Source organism: Diceros bicornis, chromosome 15 (genome assembly GCF_020826845.1).
Source record: "Diceros bicornis minor isolate mBicDic1 chromosome 15, mDicBic1.mat.cur, whole genome shotgun sequence".
NCBI classification, from domain to species: domain Eukaryota; kingdom Metazoa; phylum Chordata; class Mammalia; order Perissodactyla; family Rhinocerotidae; genus Diceros; species Diceros bicornis.
In genome coordinates, this window is record NC_080754.1 from 14,629,949 (window position 1) to 14,643,987 (window position 14,039).

Below are 14,039 nucleotides of genomic sequence, written 5' to 3' on the forward strand. Positions count from 1 at the left end.
ACCTGGGACACAAGCTTCGGAAGAGAGGGCTGTTAATAGTCTCCTCTATGATTCTGTGGCATTTTGTCAGCACCTCTTTGATGGCACTTATTACTTAATGTTGTAATCAGTAGTTTGCATGTCTACCTCCTCTACCGAGAGCTTTTTAAGGGCGGTGATGTATTTTACTCATTTAAAAAATATTTGGCATCTGTCACATAGTAGGCATGCAATACATGTTAAGTCAACAGGTGGATGGGTGAATGAACGGATGACTAAAGATGGAAAATGCATAGTTTGACAGAGAAGATTCAGTATATGTGACAGGAGGACTCAGAAAGGTAACCTGGTGCCACTTTTGAGGAAGACCTCGAATATCAGGCCAGGGGGACTGAATAAAAGGAGATGGGCTGCCATGGTCAAGGATGGAGGTGACAGTAGAGAGTTACTTTAGGAAGATTTGTTTGGTAGTGATGTACACATGGGAGGCATGAGGCCAGAGGAGGAAAACAGTTAAGCGGATATTATAATAGTCCAGATCTAGGGGTTTGCTAAGATGCCCCACTATCATTTCATTTTTTAAGAAGATCCATGTGATGTGACAAAAAGGATTAGGATCACGTTCCCTGTGAGTCAGCAGAGAAAGGGAAGCCAGGATCACTGTCGTGTCATTTTATTACAGGACGTTATGGTTGACAGTGTTAAATGGCTGGCTGGCTTCCCAGGCTCCTGTGCAACCTTGTGATTCCTTAGGATTCACTCCCCTTGTGCAGAAAGCTCAGAGGTGAGTGGGGATCAAATGGCAACTCTGCACGTGGCCATTTATCATAATAGAGAGAAGTGGGTCCTAAGTAGCAAAAATGAACTTATCACTTGTGGCAGAGCTGGCCTCTCCTCTGGTTAGGCAAGGATGGAAGTGTCACCTCCATTGCTAAGCGCCTTCCATGACAGGTGCTCAGCCCTTGCTCATGTTAGATGGATGACTTGCTCCTACCTCCAGGCCTTCAGATCCGCTGGGCTTACCAGTGGGACAGAAGGTTGAAACATTCAAGATGTTTTTGTGTGCTGAATTGATGTATTGGGTAAGTTAAGTGCTCCCAGCAACCACTGCTGAATCCAATGGAGAGGTGTTTCTCTGTCGATCTAGGTCACTGCACACTATCTGCTTGATTGGCCAGTAGACAGTCACCTGCCCCACTTCTCTCAGCACAGGGGCCTTTGTTCCTGGGAAAGGAATAGAAACCTCTTCACCGCCTTTCAAGCTGCTTATGAGGGGAAGCACCAACCTACATCTGGTCATTGTGATTATCTTTGGTTGTATGTTCTGGGATGGAAGGGGCTCCGTACCAGGGCTTCCATGCCAGTAAAAGAAACAAGGAGATGCTTGCATGCTCGGTCACCAAGATTTTATCTTGCACCCCAGCTTTCTTTGCCATTATCTCTCAAAACCAATGGCTTATCTAGAGTATTTGACTCCCAGAGATGATAATTTTCCCAGCATTTTACCAAGAAAAATTATAAACATACAGTTGAAAGAATTCTATAGCGTAAATGCATACCCACACTGAGATTCTATCATTATTTGCTATACCTGTTATCACATATCTAGGTCTATCTAGAGTGGATCATTTTTAATAGCCCCTTCCTCTATACAATGAAAATATTTTCAGTAATAATCATAAGATAAAATGAATACTAATAGTGCCTAGAAAAAATGCAGTGAAAAATTTTACTCAACTTTGTATATGTAATTATGCTAGTAAAAATAAAATTAAAATAATTATTGCATACAGAATACTACACCAGGCAGTTCATGCTCTGTATACCTGTTTTAAAATTTCAATATAAATTAACTCCCAACGGTCACATGGAAAACAGAAATGAAATAGTTGAAGTTCTGTTTCTTCACTTTTACAATCATTGTGCTCTTGTTGGTTACTTTGAATCCTCTGTTTAAATGCAGGAATATATAATTCCACATGGATTGTGGAGACAAGGATTCTGCCCCAAGTCAGCTCAAATGACCCCAGACTTCTAGAAACTTACTCTTGAAATAAGCATTTATCACGGAGTCTTCTTGTGTTTGAGACCAACTAGACAAATGGGAGTTCTCCAACGTAACTTCTACGTGACAGTCATTATTTATTAAATAGTGAGTAATAAAAATGTGCTCCTTTGAAGCTTACATGTACATTATTAAAACTCAATTGTAATGGTTGCAATTATTTAGAACTTATACCAAACATTTTTTTTCAGCGAGGAGCATTTTATTACTGACATTGTTTAGAATTACTGACGAAGGGTGATAATAAAAAGCAGTTTGTAGTTGGTTTGATGATTGTTTTAAATTTCTGTACCTATAGTGCAGACTCCTATGATTTGCTGCACCTTCTCATTCTTGTTGGTATCAAAGAGAAACAGAGGTGGACACTAGTGAAAAGGCTGTAAAGACAGATTTTAATCAGTACTATTGCAATAGAGGAAAGAGACTTTAGGATAGACTTAGGTCAATTACAAACACAGCAAAGCTGGCTGGTGATTTATGGCCACTGAGCAGAGTGAGGGGAGCAGTGGATGGAAAATTACTAACAAGAAACATCAAGGGTAGGGGGATTCTTGCTAAAGGCAGGCCAAGGCTTTATACATCAAGAGTTTGGAATGAGGGACTTGATCAGATATCAAGGGGAGGGGCTTCTCACTAAACTGACAGCAGGATTCTTACTACAACTGGGCTAGGCAGGCTGAAGACTGGGCCCAAGGATGAGGCATTGATGAAAAGAGGGCTCAGAGGAGCCTGCCTAAAGATTGACTTTCAAGGAGAGTTCACTGCTCAGGGCAGATAGTTTATTTACATTGTGTAGAAATGAATAGTTCTAGAAATAAGAGAAGTAATATAGAAAGGATAGGCAGTTAAAGAGGACTTCATTTTCAGATTTCCCAATCTTATAATTATAAAGCCTGTGGCATTATTAGTCATTTCATCAGTGTTGGTAACAAACAACAAAAGCCAGGGAGTGAATGTGCACAATATGACATCATTTGTTGTCCTCCGTCTTACTCACTAATCCTTCACTGCTTTCAGTAGGCTCTTTCTCACTCGCTTTCTTGTGACCTGACCTTGAAGGACCAGAGTGTGTGTCTAGATCAGCAGAGCAGGCTTTCCCCTTTAAAGGCGATTGATCCACTTCCCACTGACGCCCAGCACCCACACGGCAGCGTGTCCGTGTAAGGTGTGTAAAGTATGAGCAGTCCTAGCCTTTTCCATTCCCCATCTGCTAAGGAAAATTCTGCCAATGCCCCTCAAGATTACCCTCCTCTTCCCACCCTTGAACCTCATTCAGGTTGACATGGGGAAGAAGGGGAGAGATGGGAACAGGAGATTTACATCAGAAAGGACTCGATTTACTGAGAATTGCAAGAGGAGGGGGAGAAAAAAGGGAAAAAACCCTCCTGGAAAGGGATTTTCAGAGAGTGTAGGGGCAGAGTTGAGAGCAGAATTGGAGACTGAGGCTTCTGGAGTGGGCATGAGATGCAAGCAAGAGAAGTGGGTGTGTGGGGATTTCTAAGAAGTGGTGCTGAGGGTTATAAATTAGATCTCTTAATATTCTTTAGAAGATGCAGGCAAAAGTTTTAATGACGTAAATACTTTTGGATTGTTGAACTGTGTCCTTGTGAGGCAACCTTGCCTTGAGGCTCGGCTCCGAGGGGCCTGACTCATCTTAGAGACACATTAAGAAACCTTCAGTTTGGGGTGCAAAGCTGACTGAGAGGTCCCTTTAACATTCACTATACAGCAATGAGGCAGCTTCAGTTTCTGAACTGGACCCCGTGGAGGTAAGTTGATTCCCTTCCTCTGAAAGCTAGCTTGAATGCGGCCACCAATTCTTCTCGAGCGAGAATGGAAGGGGGTGAAACCTGGCTTTGAGACACCTCTGGATGTTCACACGCAGAAACACGCAAAATGGACAAAGAAAACAGTGATGCTTCGCCCACACCTGCTGATGTGAATGTAAGTACAGCGTGGGAAGCCTTCTCTCTTCCTTAACGCCATTTATCGTTGACCCTGGTAGCAAAATGAGGCCATGTTACTTAATAAAAATAAAGGGAGCAATGATAAAATACTTTATCTTTGCACAGTACTTAGTGGAATTCACAAATGTGAGCTTGTTTTAAAGGGCTGCAGTTGGCAATTGAGTTGCAACTGGTTTTCTAAAACTCCAGGGAAATTGTACTGATCTCTGCACAAATTCCATTTTAAAATTTAATCAGTGCTAACTGAGACTGCCTATAATGTGTTCCTGCATTGAAAGACCAGCCTTGGCCCTGTCAGTTCTACATGTGCTAGTATTGCTGTGTGTTTTCTCTTTTTACTTCTTTGGGGGAATATTTAAAAGTAGCTTGACATCATAGTCAACTCATCCTACCATAGAATGTTTTTCTCTTTAGAAACACCATCCTCTTTCCTGCAGGATGTCTGGTCTAGTTCAATTTCACCAGGAGGGATAGAAGCTACATTTCACTCCAGGGGTTGACAAGGGTGTTTGGCAAAAAGAATGAGGGAGCCATGAATAATTCAGAATGTACTTGGCCACATATTATCCCATTAATTGGTAGGATTAAAGACTGGAAGATGTGTACTTTGAAGGGCAGAGTCAGGGAGAGTAGGAGAGAATGAGAGAACTCTCACGAGAGCTCAAAAGAGAGATGATTTCTTTGGAGTTGGTGTTCTAGATGGTTGCCTTTAAAAGAATGCATGGTTAAAAGTTATTTCATCACTGGAGTTTAGTTACCCTGACATGTATAAATCTCTCCTTCAAAGAAGCTAAACTCTCATATACATTATTAAAGAATTCACAGCATCAAATGACAGGGGTAGATGAGAATAAAAACGAGGAAGGGAAACAGGTAAATAATGCATTTTTTCTTCTTGCGCATAACACTTTGCACGTCCATACACTAAAACCAATAATTTTATAATCTAATAGGAGTCCTCTATTTCATTCCTTATTTTTTAATTATTCTTTCATTTGTGATTGAGAAACTGAGTCACGGATCAGTTCAGTGGCCACCTTAAGAGTGCGTACCTGAGAGGCAATGTTGAAACACGCACTTTGACCTCTATCCTACAGCCCTGCACAAACCAGAGCATCGACCTTAACATTTTCTTCCTAATACCTGGTCATGAAGCCATAGTTAGGAAATCAATTTGTTTCTATGAGGAGCTCACTTATATTCTTATTTTCAGTCCTGCCTCAGTCCGGAAGAAATTGGTTGTGGGAGAAAAGCCGTAAAATACAAACATTGGAAACACACACACATTCCCACAGCTGAGTTGTATCCACACGAATTGACCCACATAGAATCCTAACCTTTTGACCTTCTGGTCCTCCAGTCTACATTCCAAGAAACTGGGCCTCTCCTCTACAGCATCTATTTAGCAGAATTTGAGAGCTGAGGAGAGGACCTGGGAACCACTTCAGTAGAGTTCACATAATGTCTGTTTTTTCTGATCTCAATTGTGTGATTCAATGCAAGTGAATTTATTAGGCTTATGTAAATAATTTGACTGACATATTTAGGCCCGTTAACACCAAGATTCTCCTGACTGGGTGGTTCTGTTTAAGCTCTAGACTACTTCTCATTGTTGATGCATCTTTCTTTTTTTTGAAGATATCCAATATCTCAGTTCAGGTGGTCAGCGCCCACGGGAAGCTGCCAGGGAGACGACCACCGCAAAAACCCAACGGCAAAGCCAAGCCCAAGACACAAGCCAAGAAAAAAGCTCCCTTTTGGAATGTCCAAAATAAAATCATTCTCTTCACAGTATTTTTATTCATCCTAGCAGTCATAGCCTGGACCCTTCTGTGGCTCTACATCAGTGAGTTAAACTCTGGGTTCATTTGGGGTTAGGGCTGGCCCTCTGAGTTCAGCATCTGCAATGCTGGCTCATTCTGCCCCCCGGGTGTTTCTGATAGAATTTTCCTATTTCCCAGACCGATAGCCACTTCGAAGACTGTTGAGGTTTTAAGGAGGAAGAAACCAGAATTGTCTTTCCCATTTCTTCTTTTACCACCTCTGCTTTCTTCCCATAGGAGAGCAGGAGGAGCAGAGATGGGGGATAGGACAAGAAGAGCTAAGGAGAATGCTCAGGTGCTTTTGACTAGTTCAGAAATGTAATGCATTTTAGCTTTAAAAAATGAATGGAATGCTAAGCTGTTTCGTTTCTTCATTCCACCCGCTGCCCGTTTCTAGGCAACCTTATATTTCCAGCTGCCTGGGCTTTATTTCACTCATGTGTCTTTCTCTCCTCTGTTTTTATGCTATTGTCAATCTGATTGATCCTTTTGGACAGGAGTTGTAAGTTGGTTCTTCCTTAGAGAGTACTTACCCATGCAGCTCAGTAACTCCAGCATTTGTTGACTTATGCTGGACTTCCCACCCTACACATCTTAATATATTTGATACAAGATATGTGTACTCTCAAGAATATTAAAGTTTGGTTGGAAAGCAAGATTTATAGGCAAGGAATTAGTGAATATTGTCTTGAACAATTCAGGTCACTTACATATACACAAATTGATCGCCTGTAATTTGCATGGCACAATATAAGGCATCAGGCATACCGAGATGCATCTCCTACCTTCAAAAAGCTCGCAGATGTATTTTCTCCTTTCAAAAAACTCACACTTCAGTGCTGGAGAGGGACTGTGAGTTGATTTATTTTTTTGCTTAAGCAGTTACTTTGCAATCAAAGAAGACAGGCCTCCAGCCTGCCTAGGGATAGAGTCCAGAGAAGTTTCAGAATTTCATGAACCGGTTCTGAAAATTCATGTGACACGTCTTGGGAGTGGGCTCTGTGACAGGCAAGGGAGAAAAGTGTAGACAAGAAAGAATCTGTCCACAAGGAGCTTATGGACTAGTGGGGAAGTCAAGTCAATGGGCAATTAAGACAAACACAAAAGACACACAACCCCCACCCAGAACAAACCAACTTATTTCCCATCAGTGTCCGCAGGCCCTCAACTGATGCATTTGCGCTGCCCTGGCATTTTGTATCAAGTTTTGGAACATCATTGTGTAGAAGTAGTTTGTTGGCTGCGTAAAAATCAGAGAAGGGCATGTCAGGCATATAGACCAGTATGAGCAAAGGGAGATTTCTACTAACAAACGAGAATTGTTCAACAGACAACAGAGGTTAGTTTTGATACATGTGATTTGGGCGTGGAGGGTGGCCTTGAGAAATGAGGAGCACGGACAGCTCATCAGGGATACCGTGCAGGGTTCTGTGTATTGGGCTGAACGGAAGAGTTAGGTAAATGTAATCTGGTTCAAGACTAAATTGATCTCCCTTGCATTGTTGGGATCCTGACTCTTGAGTACTTACTGATGAGAGAAGGATGTGCGAACTTCTAGATAGAAGTTATAGTTTTCATTCAAATTTTAGAGTCTGCAATGAAAAAAAATCTAAGAAGCACTTCCCTGGTAAAATCAGAAACAAAACAACCCTTGTTGTATAGGAGAGGCCTAATAAGGCAAGGTGATCTGTCCAAGGTCATATAACTTGAAAGAGCAAATCTAGGAAAGGAGCTCAGGCCTGGCCCTTACCCTGCCCCCTCCCCCGCCCTCCACAGCCTCACTGCGCTGCTTGGGGCTCACGTGACCCTGGTTAGGTCATAGGAGGGAGGCTGCTTCCCTTCACTCAGCCATCACTTATTTAGCATTTCCAGGTGCTGGGCATTGTGCTAAGAGGGAACATTCTTTCCCTCTTTTCCTCTATCCTCTTTCCTCTCTGCCTTCCTTCCTACAAACATTTATTTAGCTTCAAAACAGTCAGGCACTTGCTACGCTATGTTAGGGGCTGAGGGATAAAAAGAAGTTACTGTTTGTCTAAAAGGACAGACACGCAGACAGAAGTTATAACATGACGGGGCATGTGTCACAGGAAAGAAATGTACCACGGCCATGGGAGCCATAGGGGTGGTGGCACATAGCCGTGAGACCTTGGTAACAAAAAGGAAAGGGTGAAAGGATAGTCCCTCATCTCCCCCAAGCTATTCTCAGGTGCCCTAAGGCAACTCAGACATGGCAATGTGTTTGCTCAATTTTGTCAGTGGTTTCTGGGCAAGCCTGACGGCCAACCCCAATCCCATGGTCCTCACTGTGGGGAATATTTGAGCAAGATTGACCTGACACTGGGCCAAGGACCTCACTCTGTGGCTCGTCGGAAGGATGAATTCTCCCTGCACTGCACAGAGCAGAGGACTGGTCTGGCACCCTGGGCATCAGTCTCACAAGTCAGACAGGGGATGAGCGCCCAGGCGTTCAGTGAGGGTCAGCTGGGGGGCCCTGCCCTCTTCTCCCACTGTGCTCACGTCACCTCAGAGCTCCATGGTATACTTTTCTGACCTCCTTACCTTCCACAGACTCTGGATCCATGAAAATTGTGTATGCTCTTTTTGGCCCCTTAGCAACTCTAGGACATGTATAAAGTCAAAGAGGTATATCTTCTACCTTTTAATCTTGTTCTTAAGTATTTGCCAGAAGCTACTAGAAAGAATAGAGTATTCAAAGGGATATGGTGATTTACTGCTGATGGAAGAGATATTATTAGCAACATTCAGAGCTCCACAAGCTGTGAGCAGTAAAGTACGTAGCTGCTTGAAATAAAATCATTTTAGGATCCCGATACTGATATAGATGTGCGTGCCTCACTGCCACATAGAAGGGACGGCCTCCTCACGGCCTTCTCTCCCGTCTCACAGGTAAGACGGAAGGCAAAGATGCTTTCTACTTTGTGGGGATGTTCCGCATCACCGACATCGAGTTTCTCCCTGAATACCGACAGAAGGAGTCCCAGGAATTTCTGTCAGTGGCACGGACTGTGCAGCAAGTGGTGAGTGGTGGGGGGGCTTGAGAGGCTGGAGAAGGGAGGTGTGGGGGTGAGGGGATGGGGATGGAGGGGTCGCAAGTGTCCCAGGTGACCAGGGTGGACAAAGGAAGCAGTCAGAGGGAAACGTGGGATTCACTCATCTTGGCTGTCAGATAGAATTGCTTATTTGATAGAATTACTTATTTATTGTTTTCTGTCAAAAAGTAAAAGAAATGGCCCTCTGAGCTCCAGTTTTTCTCATCTATAAAATAAAGGAATTGGATCAGGTGATCTTGAAAATGCCTTCCAGTACTGAAGTGACATGCATTCTGATTAGTTCTGTGATCCGTACACATTTGCTTCAACCTCGATGCCCTGGCATCTCTTCACTTTTTAGAAAAACTTTGTCATAATATAACTGATATGTATTTATTGTAAAAATTTATAAAATTCAGAAAAGTATAAAAAAGAACATTAAAATCTTCTTTAATGTCATCTTCAGAGGTTGAGCCCTTTTTATTCTGGACCACATTGACATAGGAGATGGGTAATATTGGAGTATTAGTAGATATTCAGTTTTATGATCCGATTTTTTCCTCTTAACCTTAGGTTGCATCCTATGCAAGTAAAGAGTCTTTAAAAATCACACGTTTTAATAGCTACAAAGTCAGCAAATCCCTTTTTATTGGATATTTAAGTTGTTTCCAAGTTTTGCACCTACAGATAATGCTACAACAACACTGCCACATGCACTGTGTATATCTCTGATTACTTCCTTAGGTGATTTCCTGAAAGTATCACTGGTCAAATAGAAAAATATCTATTCATGGCTCTTGTTACATATTACCAACTTGAAAGTGTCTGCCAGTTTGTAATCTGCACAGTAACAGAGACGGTGGCCCACCCAGTGGTGACTCTGCAGCAGTGACAGGCACACTGCAGTGTAGGAGGAAGGGTTGTGAGAGAAGGCAAGCAAAGACAATAGTGGGCATAGTGGCTCTTATTTATTGAAGGCCTTCTAGTACCTTCTAGTATCCAGTACACTGGGTACATTGCTAAAGCCTTTACCTTTAATATATATCAATTATTCCTCAATTCAGCCCAAAGATGTAGGCATTTTTTTTTAGTCTCCTTCCCACTTTTCCTAATCCCAGGCAGTACTCCTCATCCCCCACCCAAAGCCATTTCTCTAGTGCTGGAGGGGACCTTAAAAAATAATATTTCTCTTTTGGTTTAAGGATGGAGCATGAATTCTTAAGAATGGCAGGCAAGCACTTTTCTAAATCCGTCCCTGATCTTCCCAGTCTCATTTCTTACCACTTTCTCCCAACAGAAACCTTGTGATCTAAGCCAGTCATTCTTTGTATTATGAACAATCGTTGCATTGACATGTCTTGGGGCCCTTTCTAGTGCTAGTCTCTCTGGCCTAAAGCCTTCTGTCCAGTCTCTACCGAGTGAAATTCTACCCCATCACTCATGACCCATCCAAAAGGTGTCTTTCTCTGTGAAATCCTCCCTGACACCCTCCGCCACCCCTCCTGCAGAGCCGATGCTGACTTTGTGTAGAACCTTGTTCATATAGTTAGTGTTGCACTCAACACATTTTATTATAGTTATTTAACATCCCACTCAAAGAGGTAGGCATTTTGATTACCACTTTACAGATTTAAAAAAAAAAAAAGAAAAATACAATGGAGGCTCAGCAGGTCTTGGTAACGTGTTCTGTGTTGCATAGCGAATTTAAACTCCATAGCTCATATTTTTTTTCACTATGCTGTATTATTTCTAAGGTTTTTTTTCTCCTGGGCAATAGGTAGGTGATTTTGCTATTATTAGGGAAGGGAAGTACAGGAGGAGAAGATTTGACAGAGGAGAGGCAGAAGAGAGTCAGTTTGGTTTTAGAAATGCAAAGTGAGGGCAAAGAAGGTAAAGTGATTGAAACAGCTCTTTTCTGAGATCCAGTTATGGAGTTTTAAAGGGGCTGGGTGCTTCCCTGGAAACTGGAGAGTTCTGAAGGGGGATAGTCAACACCGCTGTGGGCACCACCCGCCCCCTAGTGGTGAATACAGGAATGTGTCCTTAAGAATATAAATTCACGCTGTGCGTTGATAGAAAAGAGGTTGGGTCAAATACTTTGAAAATTTGCTTAAAGGAGTTTGATTTTTTAATTGTGAAGAAAATTAACCTTTGGAGTAGGCAGAATACAGAAATTAAGCTTGGTTAGAGTGTACAAAGACAGCAATAAATGAATGAAGATAACTGATTATTCTTCACAGATAGCAGAATGAAAGTAAACAACCAAAGATTGCTAGAAGAAGTAAGAATTTATTTGATTTCAGGGAATAATGTCTGGGTTTGGAGATAGAGGCCTTTAGTTTGAGCCTTGTTTTTCTCCTTGCTGGCTGTCAGAGCCTGGACCTACAGCATGTTGAGAGGAAGGCAAATTTGAAAGGCTTCAGACACCTTGGGTCTTCTTTTTCAGGTAAACCTGGTTTACACAACATCTACCTTCTCCAAATTTTACAAGCAGTCTGTTGTTGCAGATGTAAGGTAATGTATGTCCCTTGCTCTGAGATGTCTGCATTCGTTCACTGCTGTAAAGTCCTTTCAAGACTGTGAAAGCTGAGATAGCACCATTCTCGAGTAACTTCTTGGGGCTGGTTGTGGGTTAATACACTTTTAGCACAACAGAGATCCAACTCTTTGCCCTGCCGTCATGCTGAGTTTTTCTCTTAATGTACAAAGCCTGCTGTCTCCCCCTAGCTGGGATCCTGGCCCCCTGGATTAATGCCCCTGGGCAAAATGGTCATTCACATGGCTGCTATATTGAGTGGGGGCAAAAATAAAACACAGATCTGTATTTCTCAAAACATGTTCAGTAAAAAAACAGTCACTAGAATTGTTCTGAGAAAAAAGGATCCCATGGTCAAGTAATTTTTAGGAAAAATTGTGTTCTATGTACTGCATTCACTTTCTCCCACCCCCAATATATCTGCAGAGATTCTCAATCCACTTTGGCACATTAAAGGCACGGAGAAGTCTTGGAGTATAGCAATTTGTTTACTTTCCTTCACCTTCCATTTCCCAAGTTATTTACTATAGAACATTATCTTATGTTTCGCTCACAAAATGTGACAATATTTGTGTAGTTAGGAGCTCCTGCTCCAGGGTCAGACTGAAAACCAAATTGGGCTCGATTCCTGGATTTTCTACTTACTAACTGTGTGATTTTGAGTCGTAGTTGGCCTGAATTTCCTCGTATATAAGATGGAATGATAATAGGAACTTTCTCATAAGATTAAATGTGATAAACCAGATTTAGCACTGTGTTTGGACATGGTAAGGTCTCAGAAATTATAAGTGTTATTTGTAATAGCAGTGAATACTGATTGATATTCATAGAAACAGTATATTCTCCATGGAGATGTAACTATACGCTAATAGTTCTAGATTTGAACCCAACACAAGAATACACATACCATGATGCTTTCCCTTTCCAGTCCCCATAATAGGAGCCAATGACTTCCTAAAGAAGGAAATTACATTCTGTTGAAGGATGTGCTCACTGGCCTTACTTTGAATCTATCAGTTGGGTCACTGGCTCCCTACGAAAGTCTGCTTCTTAAGAGGTATACCTGAATGTCTTTCTTTTTTCACCATAGCAGTAATAACAAAGGTGGCCTCCTTATCCACTTTTGGATTGTGTTTGTCATGCCACATGCCAAGGGCCATATCTTCTGTGAGGACTGTGTGGCCGCCATCTTGAAGGACTCCATCCAGACGAGCATCATAAACCGGACCTCTGTGGGGAGCTTGCAGGGTCTGGCTGTGGACATGGACTCTGTGGTCCTAAATGGTGATTGTTGGGTAATTCTCCTTTAAACATTCCTTCCTGCAACACTCCTGATACTGCCATTATCGTAGTCAATATTGTAATGAGGTATTCTCTTCCACAATCTCAGTGGAAAGGATTAACTGAAGACATTGGAGCTACACTGGTAAAGGAAATTGCTAAAGGTTATATACAATGATTGGACAATAGAATTGGGGTCAAAATATACATGAAATTGAATTTATTAAAGTATACCCCTCCCTATATTTAATTTGGCTTCCTATATCTTCAAACTAAGGCTTCAAGTCCTGGAGAAGGAAGAGTTTTGCTGAGGTTTATTTCGTCTCTTGCCTTGTCCAGACAGAACTGCATCTATATTATATAGTGCTGCCCAATGCTCCAAAACGGCCTGCCCCATAGTCCTGTCAAAATGCAAATTCTATCATTTGTCTTGACAGTGAAATGGTTTAACTATTATGTAACCCAAAGTTAGTGCAACTTTCTGTTTTGATTTAAATTATATATTTGGCAGGCATGTAGTAGGTGGCTGATAAGTATTTGTAAATGAACAAATGAAAAGTCTGTAGTGGAAAATTCTGCACCACATGTACTGTTTCAGAACTAATTATTATCATATTTGTTTGGTTGCTTTTTTTACCTTTGAAAAATGTTTAAAATTTCTTACTATGTATGATTTCAAGCCTCCAAAAGAAAAGAGAATAATATAATGAACTCTCATATACCCTTTACTCAGCTTCAACAACTATCAACTCATGGCCGTCCTAGTTGATCTCCAAATACCTAAACCACCTCCTCTACCCTCACTGGATTATTTTAAAGCAAATCCCAGAAGTGTTGGATTGCTTTTACAGGACTGAAAATAATTTTTACTAAGCAAAATTCTCAAATGAAATGGGGGGACTGACAGTCTCTTTTCTATGTGTTTTTTCAACGCAGCTGGGCTTCGGTCAGACTACTCTTCAACCATAGGCTCTGGTAAATTACATCATGTGGTTTCTTCCCTCTCTCCCCTCACCTCCAAATCAGTATCCTTTTTGGCTATAGTTTTCCCTTTCAAATGATGGTATTTGTTAGTGTTCTTTGCATTGCAAGTGACAGAAATACACTCAAACTGGCTTAAGCACAAAAGAAACTTGATTGGCTCATGTAACTGGGACATACATGGAGTGCTCTGGCTTCAGCCATATTGAGTTGGGTCCAGTTTTAAAATAAAATATCTTCAGGACTCTGCATCTCTGCTTTTCTCTGCTGAGGCTTCATCAGCTGTGTTCTTCCAACGTGACGGCATAAATGGCCACCAGCAGATCCAAGCTTATAATTTGTCAGTTTAGCAAACAT

The 14,039-nt window shown here is 41.7% G+C and overlaps 1 protein-coding gene across 1 annotated transcript in view; it reads left to right on the top strand.

Annotated features, from left to right (window-relative positions):
• Positions 1 to 3,491: 3,491 nt before the first annotated feature.
• The window catches only part of TMPRSS7 (transmembrane serine protease 7), a 37,406-nt gene continuing 26,858 nt past the window's right edge, over positions 3,492 to 14,039 (top strand). Inside the window, exons 1-7 of the mRNA XM_058555774.1 lie at positions 3,492 to 3,813; positions 3,930 to 3,988; positions 5,650 to 5,857; positions 8,742 to 8,872; positions 11,331 to 11,398; positions 12,511 to 12,704; positions 13,638 to 13,676. Of these exons, the coding sequence (XP_058411757.1) occupies positions 3,941 to 3,988; positions 5,650 to 5,857; positions 8,742 to 8,872; positions 11,331 to 11,398; positions 12,511 to 12,704; positions 13,638 to 13,676 (688 nt within the window). The 5' untranslated portion in view covers positions 3,492 to 3,813; positions 3,930 to 3,940. The remainder of the gene's footprint in view (positions 3,814 to 3,929; positions 3,989 to 5,649; positions 5,858 to 8,741; positions 8,873 to 11,330; positions 11,399 to 12,510; positions 12,705 to 13,637; positions 13,677 to 14,039) is intronic.